Source organism: Natrix helvetica (genome assembly GCF_964273705.1).
Source record: "Natrix helvetica genome assembly, chromosome: 10".
Taxonomy (NCBI): domain Eukaryota; kingdom Metazoa; phylum Chordata; class Lepidosauria; order Squamata; family Natricidae; genus Natrix; species Natrix helvetica.
In genome coordinates this window covers 12,947,553-12,960,240 of record NC_138561.1, presented here as the reverse complement: position 1 = coordinate 12,960,240, position 12,688 = coordinate 12,947,553, and the positions used below count along the sequence as shown (strand labels likewise).

The 12,688-nt window shown below is 34.9% G+C and overlaps 1 protein-coding gene across 1 annotated transcript; it reads left to right on the top strand.

Annotated features, from left to right (window-relative positions):
- Positions 1–735: 735 nt before the first annotated feature.
- Positions 736–12,593, top strand: TERB1 (telomere repeat binding bouquet formation protein 1; the record flags this gene model as incomplete). Its single annotated transcript, XM_081962916.1, has 18 exons — positions 736–769; positions 1,094–1,204; positions 1,332–1,460; positions 2,307–2,438; positions 2,686–2,746; positions 2,834–2,946; positions 3,221–3,343; positions 4,207–4,359; positions 5,378–5,509; positions 6,441–6,566; positions 7,753–7,913; positions 8,906–9,276; positions 9,972–10,036; positions 10,502–10,585; positions 11,085–11,312; positions 11,414–11,514; positions 11,644–11,868; positions 12,300–12,593. 18 exons carry the CDS (start codon positions 736–738, stop codon positions 12,333–12,335), a joined length of 2,385 nt encoding a protein of 794 aa, XP_081819042.1. The 3' UTR covers positions 12,336–12,593.
- Between the last annotated feature and the right edge of the window lie 95 nt (positions 12,594–12,688).

Sequence of the window (12,688 nt, the reverse complement as noted above, 5' to 3'; positions counted from 1 at the left end):
TGACTTTGTTGCCTTGAAATGCAGGCACCCTGAATGGCATGGAACTGAGGACCCATTCTCTGCATCGGAGAGACAAAAAAAAAACTTTTTAATCTTTGCAAAGGAGGCTTTTCCACCTACCTGAAAATGCAAATTGCCAAGTAATTCAGGCAAAGTAAAAAGCATTTATTAAGGAGGAAGGTCAAGTCTTTTTATAGGGTACCGAAACAAGTTATACGTATATTTAGTATATGCGATACGTTAGAAATCAAGTGCTCAAACAAACACACAGATTATATGTGAGAATTGATCAATAGAAAACGTTGATTCTAGGTAACAGTCCAGAAGTGGCAAATTTATGGGTGAAACTATAAATTAAATTATTCCCTTTTCCAGCCAGGTTTGCATCTAAGGATTTCTGTTGTTTAATTGTCAAAAAGGCAAGTTCTTGCAAATCAAAAGAAATGGTCTTGAATACGAAGGGGGGAAAATGCTTTTTTGAAAGTAGAAAAGAGGCCTGAGTTACCATGTTAAAAATGCTAATATTGCCTTTTTAAAATGTTAATAATGAAGCATAAAATTCCAGGTACCAGATCCACCTGTTTTGTTTTTTTTATACCTCCATTTTGACATTTTGGACTGCAGATGCCCCAGACCAAGCGTGGGTTTTGTAAATGAAGAAATTATGTTCTTGTGTTTTATTTCTCCTTCACCTTCTTTATTATAGATAAAAGCTGAGGAAAAAATATGATCAAAATGGAAAATGGAAAAGATCAGAAACTTAATTGTGGTAAGATTGGCATAGACACAATAAATTAAAGGATGATATTAAATCTGCTCTGTGTATTCACAACTCTGGAAAGAGTTCCTTTTCTGGTATTTGTGAATGCAAACACAAGTTCAAACTTCCACGTAAATAAAGACATGGATTAACAAGAGCAATTTCCATTTATTAAAAAAAATATTTTTACTCAGTACACTAACTAGTAATTGTTTGGAATATTTTTGGCATTCTTAACATTAGTGCAATTGGCTGTTACAGATGACAGGATTCTACTATTGACAACTTTTTTTTAAAAAAAAGGATTCTGAAATTATTGCGTTATCCTTTCAGATATGAAAACAGATTTGAATTTACTCCTTGAATGTCTTAAGTATCAAATGGACCATCCAACTTCTCAAAAGGAAGCCTTGGTTACTATTTATTCGGTTTGTCAACAAAACAGTAAGCTACTGTTTACAGTTGTAGGTCTATTGGGTTTGTTTTGGTCATAGGGATTATTAATATGGAAATAAATGTTGTTTTAAAACGTCATCTGTTATTCACTATTCATCTGGTTTTTTTGCTACAGGTGCTGCCTGTGATTATTTTAGAGAAATAGGTGGCTTGCTATTTGTATGGAATCTTGCAAAGTCACAAATGCACAGTTTGGTTCAAGAAGCTGCTTTATTTACATTAGGAGGTTTAGCTGAGAATAATGGTAAGACAAAATTTCATTCTCATTTCATTATATCATTCTTTCAGAATCCCTTGTTTTTATTAATCCATTTATGATAATCAGTATAATAAAATGTGCATTTAGAAATATTTACTGTTTATCTAAAATCTGATCACCTGAAAAAATAATTTTATTAAGGAAATCTCCATGTAACAGCAGCTCAGATGGAGGGGCAGAAGGAAAATAAAAAACCATAAATATTGAGCAAATGCTATGAAAATATTTCATCATTCTGGTTGATTTAATATCAAGGTGCCTTTAAACTTATAAGTGATTCTGCAAATATTAATAAAGAGATGCATAAATGAAATAAGTACTTCGAGTCATGGTTGCTATGAGGTACTTGAACTCCCATCAAAATAGGCTCCCTAAATCTCACTGAAAACACTATTAGAACAATCCTATTCTTATCCACTTAGAACTTCTCTCAAGCTAGTGTGTATCTGTTGCAATATGAAAGACACTTTACTGCAATGTTAAGTTTCAACAAAAATTGGGTATAATTTCTGCACTTGAATAAATTGAAATATTTTATGTTCCCAGAGCTACCATTATATATACTGGTAGTTCTAGCCATATTTTTTAAAAGTAAGTTCCATTAGGTAAGTGAGAACAGTGGCTATAGTTCCTATATTTGCTCAATTACAGCAATAATACTAGCACTTAGACTTATATACTGTGCCATAATGCTTTACAATGCCATAATATTTGCTCCCAACAATCTGGATTATTGGGGGCAAGTATGCATAATTATCAGGAAATTCAATTATATTTATCAATTAATGTAATGCAATATAGTCTTATTCACATTATATTTATTTTTTGTAGTGTTCTGCCAGCAGATGTTATGCACAGCTGAATTATTTAAGGATCTTCGTACGTTTTTAACTAATAAGGATTCAAGTATGAATTTGAAAAGAATGTCTGTATATGTCTTACTGGTGCTGGTTTCAAATAATAGTAAGATTTTTTTCTTCTTCTCCATGTATAAAGAAATTGTTCAAACACATATAAAGGCAGTCCTCACTTTAACAATATGAGGTCTACTAAGATTAGTTCCCATCTAATTGGGAGTCATTGGTATGAATCAGAAATCCTAGTTTGCTTTAGGTAAAATGTTGAAAATTTGTAAACAATCATTAGGTTTCATTATTAGTTGCTTAATATTTGTTCTATTTATTTTTCTAAATGTTATTTTAAAATATAGACAGTGGACAAACACACATGAGAGAATCTGGATGCCTCAATGTTCTGCTCCAGTTATTCAGGTAAATTAACCCTCCCAAAAATTCAATTAAAAAGTATTTTTTATAAAATGACTTTTTTCGTTATATGCTATCTATTTTCTTGAACAGGGTAATTCCTTCAGAATCTCAAATGAACCTTTTCGATCATAAAATTGATCAGTATCATCTATGGTCCTCGGTTTGTAGTAATCTTTGTGTATGTGTCAACAATCCTCAGAATGGTAATTAGTTTATCGAGCATTTCTTCTTCTTCTTCTTCTTCTTCTTCTTCTTCTTCTTCTTCTTCTTCTTCTTCTTCTTCTTCTTCTTCTTCTTCTTCTTCTTCTTCTTCTTCTTCTTCTTCTTCTTCTTCTTCTTCTTCTTCTCCTCCTCCTCCTCCTCCTCCTCCTCCTCCTCCTCCTCCTCCTCCTCCTCCTCCTCCTCCTCCTCCTGTAAATATAGGTGGGAGGGGATGACAAATGGCTTGTGTTCAACACACATTTTGTTCCCCTCCAGAGGAAAATCAGAAAGCCTGTAGTTTGGTTTTTCCATATGCAAAAGATTGGCTGCAAAGTAGTATGAAGGCTGAGATAATTCGCCCAATATGTTCATTCATTGGGCTCACTGTTGCAAATAATTGTAAGTATCTGAAAAATACACACTATGAAAATGTTTATTCTGTGAAATAAAATATCATTTCTAAGTAGGGAGAAAAGAGATAGAGTGTCCTGATGTGTGATAGAAACTCTAGTGTGATTTTGAGAGGATGAAGTTTGCAATAAGCAAAGTGATGATGTGACGTAAGCGATGTGGTGTAGTCTATGCAGCAAGGCTGGCATATATTTTCCTTTTCTTTTTTTATTTAATTGTGTGATTTTTCTTTCTCTTATTAGGTTGGTTTTAAGTTACATTTAAGCTACAGTTTACATTTCCTTTCTAAACAGTGAAATCCAAAATTTGGCAATGCCATTGAAAGGGATTAGGAGCAGCAAATAGGAGATCAAAAGGCTACAAAAGGCATGATTTGATGCATTGTGCAAGCCAAACATTTTGAGTTATTCGGGAAAATGTTATTTAGAAATATCCATTTTTAAGATTTAAATCTTAAAAATTTAAGGTTACATGAGAACATCAGTATTTCTTACAGTTTCCCACTTGTACTTATTTTATGAACCTTTTGTGTGAAGCTATGGAATAAACTGGTTTTGTGTACATCAGTTACACATTTTGGACTTGTTCACCTATCTCAGTTATAAATGCGGTTAAAACTGAGTTTATTTGAGATTCCTTTAGATATTTTTTTATGTTGATTTAGGATTTTGGTTTATTTATCTGCTTTAACATAATTAAAGAGCTAATGAAATATTGCTCCCCTCTCCAAATCTGTTTAACTTTATAACATCTTTAACTTTTAACTTTTAACTTTATAACGTCTTTAACTTTAAACATCATTATCTTAAAGCAATCTAGTAATGGTTTATTTTTGGATTTTTTTTTTCAAGCAAGAACACAGAATTTTTTTATTTCTATTGGGGGATTAGCTGTTTTGGATGAGCTTCTTCTCAAACTGATACGTGGTTCATTGGAGAACAATATAAATCTAAAACTTGCTGTGGTGGTGACCAAAACATTGGATGCCTGCATTTCTAACAATGGTAAATAGTTTCTATTCATAAACTTACTGTTAATTGCATAGTGTGTTCTGTGTGGATTTATATTCAATTCATTGTCTTAATAGTAACAGGTTATCTTACCTGTTGATCTTATTGCTAGGATCTGTTTTGCTTTCTGATTTTCTCTGAAACAATTGTGGTTGAAAGACTTTAAGCTACATTAGGAATGCTGTAAGAGGCATAAGAGAGCTGAAAGTCTCCCAGATCTCCTTCAATGTACAGATAACCATTCAACCATTCATTTAGAGGCCGGTCACAGTTACAACAGTACTGAAAAAAGTGACAACAGGTCTTTGCGCTTACGACCATGGTAGCATCCTCAAGGTCACCTGGTCTAAATTTAGGCACTTGGCAACCAGCATGTATTTATGACAGTTGCAACTTCTCAGGGTTATGTGATTGTCATTTACAACCTTCCAGATGGTTTCCGACAAGCAATAGAAGCTGGGTTTGCTTAATGACCATGCATCCACTAAACAACCACATTAAGCCATTCGTTTAATGACTATGGGGAAAAAAATCATCATAATGTCAGGCATAATTCACTTATTGACCACCTTACTTCACAATGGAAGTTTTGGTCTCATTATGTGGTTGTAAGTTGAGGACTATCTCTATTTTCACTCCTTATATGAGCCATGGTGATGCAGTGGTTAGAGCACAGTACTGCTGCCTGCCTGTAATTTGGCAGTTCAAATCTCACCAGGCTCAAGGTTGACTCAACCTTCCATCCTTCCGAGATGGGTAAAATGAGAACCTAGATTGTTGGGGGCAAGATGATGACCCCATAAACCACTTAGAGAGGGCTGTAAAGCACTGTGAAGCAGTATATTGCTATATCCCTGGGATTATCATGATTCAGATAGTAACATTTGATCCAGAGAGAAAGTTTGAAAAAACTAGAAGCAATGATACAGAAAATTCTTCTAAATGTACGACTTTGTATATGGTTTCATTCTATTGCATACCTAAAAAAAAAAAAACTGTTTTGTGTTTGCAGCTGCAGTTGGCATTCATTTAGCAAAGTATAACATTGTGCCTAATCTACTGAAACTGCTTTCTTACAACATTTTGGACTCAGGAGAGCGATTCAGCGTTATACTTACTCTTGGACATTGTACAGAAGTCTGTGGTAAGATTCCTAATAATATATTGACTTATTTATTTGAGGGTAGTGAATGCTGCATTGAGGTGCAGACTGCATTCGAATTTCAACACGTGGTTTATAACAATAAACAAGAATGACCAAAGCTGATATTGATAGAGTAATCAATGTCTGATTTTTCAAGTTGCATTTAGCTTTCATCTAAATGAAAAAATCAGCCAAAATAAAACATTGGAAGTTTCTAGTGAGTCCAATAAAACATGAATGAAGTCATTCCAACAATTTAATAGAACTTTGCTCCCTAAATGGGGCAATTTGCAATTGTGCATGCATTTATCTGAGGGAGAGGTTCTGAGCAGACACAAATAGGATTTGACAATATCTAGGAATTGTGCTTTAGTTAGCTTTCCAACTGTGGAATCGTAGGAGTCATTCTCTGACCTCTGCTGTAATATGTACTGTATATAGTACTTTGGACTACTACTGATTTGGTTTACACATAATAGTATACTATAGTTAGCTTAAAATGGTTTTAAACTAAAAGTTTTGCGCAACATAAGCCATAAACTGTGATTTACAAACTACAACGTAGTGGTCCATAAAACACCTTAAATTATACATTGGTTGATGTATACGCTCTGTAACTATCTTTTAGAATTGGGGGGGGGGGGATTTTTTTTTCTGGATAACTATTATAGTTCTAAGCTAATATAAGTTCTTGAGTTTATGATATATCGTAAAAATAAACTGCTGATGGCAAGTTGGCAGTGATAACAAGATGTGACTTTAAATTTTAGACCTTACTGGTAGTTTGAGGTTTGCAGTAAGTGAGATCACATGTTTCTGATTAAGCAAACTTGCAACTCAGACTCAGTTGCTTTTTCTTGGAAAGATGTTTTCAAATGATCTTATTTTTACAGTTTGAAGAAATATGTTTACTAAGGCTGATTTTTTTTAGAGGAAAATCAGTATACTCTGATTAAGAACAATGGCCTTCCACTTATGATTCAAGCCCTAACTGAAACGCAGGATGATGAACTAAATAAAGCGGCTACCTTTGTGTTGCAAAACTGCAAACAGATGAGTAAGATTATCATTATTTTGATTTCTGTATTTAAAACCAACCGGACAGGAATAGTCACTTGCATGGTTAAATTCAGAAGTAACTACTGTATCCAAGTGTTCAGTATGTGAATATGTTGCAAAATCAGTTATTTAGGTTGAAACTAATGGTATTTGTTAGACTGTCTTCCAATGTATAGGTTGTAAAGTATCATTTTATAAGAAGTTTAATTTTGTGATTGAGAATGTGTTTTTGTGAAAGCAGTGTTATAAGTTAACAAATGTTTCTAAAATTCTCCTAGTGCAATGCCCTCAGTTGTTTTATCCTATGCTAAAACACTACGATTGGAGATGATGATTTCATCCTGAGATGCTTGGATCAAGAAATTACTATTAAACCACCCATTCTGGTCATTCAGGCGGTTACTTGTGTGAATAAAATATTTCATTTGATACAAATCAAACCTTAAATAAGTTACATATGTTACATATGAGATGAGATCAGTGGTGGGTTGCACGTGTGCAGTGCATGCATGCGTTCAAGTGCCTCTGCGATGCTCCACGCTGCTCCAGCTGCTCCGCGGAGCATCGCGCAGGCGCTGTACGCACCATGCGCCTGTGCGGAAGCGCAAAAGCCTTTAAACTCCGGTAAAGAGCTCGGGTGGGTGGGTGGGTCCTCTGGAGCACCATACCAGAGCAGTATCCAGGACTCCAGTAAGCGTGTACCAGGGCGTACCGCCTGCAACCCATCACTGGATGAGATGGATGTAATGTATTAAGTCTTTAATATGAAATATGCATCTTTAAGGGATGTGATGGCTCAGTGGCTAAGATGCTGAGTTTGTCTATCAGAAAGGTTGGCAGTTCAGCGGTTCAAATCCCTAGTGCCACATAACAGAGTGAGCTCCTGTTACTTGTCCCAGCTACTGCCAACCTAGCAGTTCGAAAGCACATTAAAAAGTGCAAGTAGAAAAATAGGAACCACCTTTGGTGGGAAGATAACAGCGTTCCGTGCGCCTTTGGCGTCTAGTCATGATCACAGAGACGTCTTCAGTCGGCACTAGTTCTTCAACTTTGAAATGGAGATGAGCACCGCCCCCTAGAGTCAGGAATGACTAGCACATATGTGCAAGGGGAACCTTTAGCTTTACTTTACCTTTATATATCTTTATTTCTATGAAACATTTGTTTCTATTCTTTTTCACAAGCTGAAAAACTGTCGGTGAAGATGAATCAGCATTCATTGCAAGAGCACGAAAGAAGAATATTGGAAGTAGATTGGCAGAATGAAGAAAGGATTCTTGAAGATTATTGGAATGAAGCCAAACAAATTTTATACAGAATCAAAGGGCTTGAAAATGAACAAGAGGTTTTTTTCTTCTTCTTCTTCTCCTCCTCCCTCCCCCCCCTCTCTCCCCTCCCTCCCTCTCTCCCTCTTAGTAGTTGAGGAAATCTATCAAAATCGGAAAGCTTCTCCTGACATTCTCAGTAGAATCTAATTGTATTGTTTTATTCCAGTTTTTCAGTTCTTGGAATTAATAACTCAATGAGCTATGCTCATTTACATTTTAAAAATAAATGGATTGAAATTCCACTCCTCTGTTAGTCAGTGTTTGATGGCCCCTTCAATTCAATTTCAATTTTATTTAATTTCTAGACCGCCCCCTCTCCCCGAAGGGACTCGGGGCGGTGTACAGGCACCACATTAAAAAACCATACACATAGAATAAATACCCTTAAAAACAAATTAAACCATTAAACCCTGTACAAATTGATAAAAATTAAAACTCGGCCTAAAACCAACCCATAAAATTTAAAAATGCAGACTTGAGGTGGGTAAGCTGGGATTAGGCCAGGCCTGCCAAATTGAACAGGTGGGTTTTAAGCTTCTTACGGAAGGAGCGGAGATCTGTAGTTGTTCTGATATCGGGGTGAAGGTCATTCCAGAGGGTCGGGCCCATCACAGAGAAGGCCCTTCCCCCAGGCGTCGCCTGCTGGCACAGCCTCGTGGACGGCACCCAGAGGAGTCCCTCTCTGTGTGAGCGGATCGGCCGAAGGGATGTATGGGGCCTTCTAGTTATTGTGGGTATTCGTTTACATATAAGTTTGATTTCTTGCAAAGTAGTTACTGCTGAGATAAATATTCAGTCATGGTACTAAATTAATGGATTACTGTATATCTATATGAGCTTTTTTGAAAACAGTTTTTCTCTGGCTTTCCTGTTGTTTTTATAGTCAAACAGAAAGTGTAATGTTTGCTTAGTTTTATTTAACATCTAGTCATGTTTGGCTTGGTCCTATCCTGCAGCTTTGTTTTTTGTCTATGCATTTGTTTCATTTCCCTACTGTTTTTAAACATAGGAAAATATCAGAAGAGAAATATTAATTAATGAGGATACCCCTCCAGAAAAGTTTTTGCAGGCTATGACCCAATACCGTCGAACAAATTCCAGCAAGCAGCCTTTGGAGAACAGCAAAATATATTCAGAAATGAAACACCCACTACAAAATACTATTTCTAAAGTGCAGAGTACTTCTAAATTTGAAGAGAGTTCTTCTAGTAGAGAACAATTGAAGTCTGCCATTTGGAATTCAACTGATGCTTCACTCACTCAAAATGATCACAATAATCTTTATGCAGCTGAAAAAACAACAACACCCAACATAAATGAAGCTTATATTACAAAGAAAAACAGTTTTTGTGATTTTAGGAAAGTTGATGCCCAAGCAAGGTACTGTACCTAGGATCTTCTGTCTAAAGCTGGCTTGTTAGTTTGATCTTAATAGTAAATCAGATTTTCAAATGGAAATTTTATATTGGGTTGCTTCCAGATTTAGTTATGTTTAGGATAGATCCAGTTATTTAAAATTATAAAGGGTCCCTTATATTATCTAATTCCATTTTAAGTTTTGGGATGAATTCTGAACAGCCTAGAATTTTATCCTAAATTGTATGTTATCTACGGTAAATGTTTCTCTAAAAAATAGAAATCAATTTTTATCTTTCACAATAATTCATGACTTCTAGATAATGCCACATACAGGAACAATGTGTGATATTCTGTGAATTTTTCCTCGCATATCAATAATAAATTAATTATAGGGTGTGAAAATTTTCCAAATTTGAGTTTGAGTGTGAAACATCAAATTTATCAGGGGGCAAAGCAATATTGTGTTGTCACAATACAAGTCCTGCCTACTTTGTATATGTGTGTCATGGTGTTATATGCATGTACAAATGAGATGGAGTTTGTGGCACAAAAATACAACATTGGTTTTAGAATTTGACAGACTTGGCTGTGGATACCCATGAATGAACACTGTATATTCCTCAGTTAGCGGTGCGATATGAAAGATTGAAGTACTTTTGAGGCATGTGTCAAATCTCCAGCTAAAATTCTCAATAATACTCTTTTAATCTTTTCAGTGAATTCATTTTTAAGAAACCAGATTGTGTAGTAAAAAGCCCAATGCAAAAGATTCAACATTCAGGTAGATATAATTTATCTAAATATTTTAATTTCAATTTGATTTTGGGAAATTATATATTTTTTGCATGGATGACTAAAAGGTACACAGCTACATTCTGTGATATGCTACTCAAAAGAGCTAAGTATGGATAGAATAGTATTACAACAATAATAAGTTTGCTTTCTATTGAAAATATGATTCTAATTCTTTTTAATACTCTTTTGAAGAATCAATATGTAAACTAAATATTAACATTGTAAGCCCTGTGTTGCTGTATCATACAAAGGAAGCTAGTATAACATAGTTAGTGATTAAATTGATAGATCAAAAATTAATCTGGAAATGTTAGTTGGCAAGTAGCTTTTCTTTATGCTGGTGTGTATTGCAGTATTTCAGTTTAATTCTTTTTAAATACAGTGGTAATATATAAAAAGAAATACATCCATTAATTAATGCATTTCACATTAGATATTTTATTTTTCAAAGAGCTAAAATATCCAAGGAACCCAAGCAGAGGAATGGGACATATTCTGACTGTTCCCCCTAAAATAAGAGAACTCAGATGTTCAGGTAATTAAAAAAAACACATTTAAATATGCTCATAGATTTTTCTGTTCAAAAGGAAGTCCCACTGAATTTAACAGTAGTGATACCCCAAATACAATTTCATCCATTCAGTCAGCCTATCCAAAGTAATGAAAATTGTTAGGAGCGCTATGTAACATTCCTAGTATTAACCATATGGGTATAGCAAGATGGCATGGATAATCAGTACAATTTTCTGGGACTGCCCTCCTCCTGGCTATGTGCCAATATTATCCTTTTATTTGGGGTGGAGGGGGGTTGCTACTATATAACTTGGCTCCTTCCTTGCCTAGCAGAAAAGTCTCTTTTGGGGCTTTTTTATGAGGATATAATTGACCTATAGGGCAATGTATCTGTAGATCTATTGATTTTCTAGATTTAGTGATGATTTATCACAATGTGGTTGAAGCATAAAATAAGAAATATTAAATAATTTAATGTCTTGCACCTGTAACATTTTATTTCTATAATATTATATTGTCAGGTTGTAGAATAGGAAGATTTTCCTTAAACAGCCGAAACTTTAGCAAGACTCTACAATCTTGTCCGTATCTGTGTGAACAACACAAAATTATTCTTGAATCTGAGATGGAATATAAAAGGAAGTTGAGAAGATCCATTGTGGCTCACGAGAATACTTCTGCATATAATAGTAATCATGATGACTGGAGAGTCAGCTGCAAGAGAAGCTCAACAACTGTGAAAGAGTTAGGTGTGTCAAGGAACTTTTATCCCTGGTAGTAATATCTAGTTAGCCCCATTCTGTGGTAATTTTCAGAAAGTCTGAATAAACAAATGTTTTGTTTCAAACAGCAAATTTTCAGTGTGATGCACATTCTAAGAACCAAACAATGAAACAGAACTATAGCCTTCAAGACCCGGACTTGAGCAAAAACCATCCATTTGAAGAGGAGGTATGGACACCTAAATACCAACGTTTTGTATATTAATATCTGGGTATAAATTCTAACACCAGATAGTGTTCTTCGTTGAAAAGGCTTATACTTAAAACTCTTGGTGTGCTGTTTTAATTATTGTTGCAGAATACTGAATGCTGCAGTATACAGAATACTGAAACGCTATCAAATAGGTCTACAACAACTTTAAAGAAAAGGAGAATCAGGAAAGATTTTACATCAGAAGAAATAAGTTATCTTTTCGAAGGTGTAAGGAAAATGGGGCATCATTGGAATTCAATTTTATGGGCTTACCCATTTCAGAAAGGACGGACGAATGTTGATCTTGCTAAGAAATACTTCAAGTTAGAGGTATTTTTGTTTTGTTTTATAGCTATTCTATATGGATTTGGATTGAGAGTAGCTGAGACCTTAAAGTTAATAGCTAGTTGGCTAAATCAGCTTGGAAGGACTAAGAAATGTGTTATTAGTGATGGAGGAACCAATGATAAAAGTTAGTCATACACCTTTCGAGACATTTCTCTCACTGGGCACACTGAGAATATATGTGCTGAACAAATCTCCGCATTGGTGACAGGAAAGGCACTCGGCCAGTAAACACTCTGCTAGCTTCATTCAGTTGCCCAAACTCCACCCCGCAAGGAATTATGGGGTCATTAAATGATGATGATGATGATACACTTTTCCCGATTACTTCAACTTTTTAGTCGTATTAGAGGCAATGAGTAACTGATACAAGATTGATATGCTTAGCTTTGTGTTGGTTTTTTTCTCTTTTACAGAAGAATAGAAAGAGCAGAAATACCCAACCTCGGTGAAAATGGCCTATAGTAAAAGCTGAATGTGTGTTGTTTAAAATGTATGACTTCGGCGAATACTTGTATCTAGGAAATTAACAAGAGAGACTGTTTCCACCAATATTTAAATTTGAAAATAACTGTGTTATTTGCCTAGTGAAATTATGTTGCATATTGATACTGTATACAATTCAAAATGACCCCATTGTCTTTTAAGGAAGTGTATAATATGATACCACCTGTAAAAAATAAATTTGAAAAGAATGACTCAGAAGCAAATATGAGTCTAACGTTTTATTAAACTGAATTATGCGTTTGCGTTCCTTTCAAACCGTTTGGTCTTTTCAAGCTCTCGGCAACGGAATCCAGTCTCG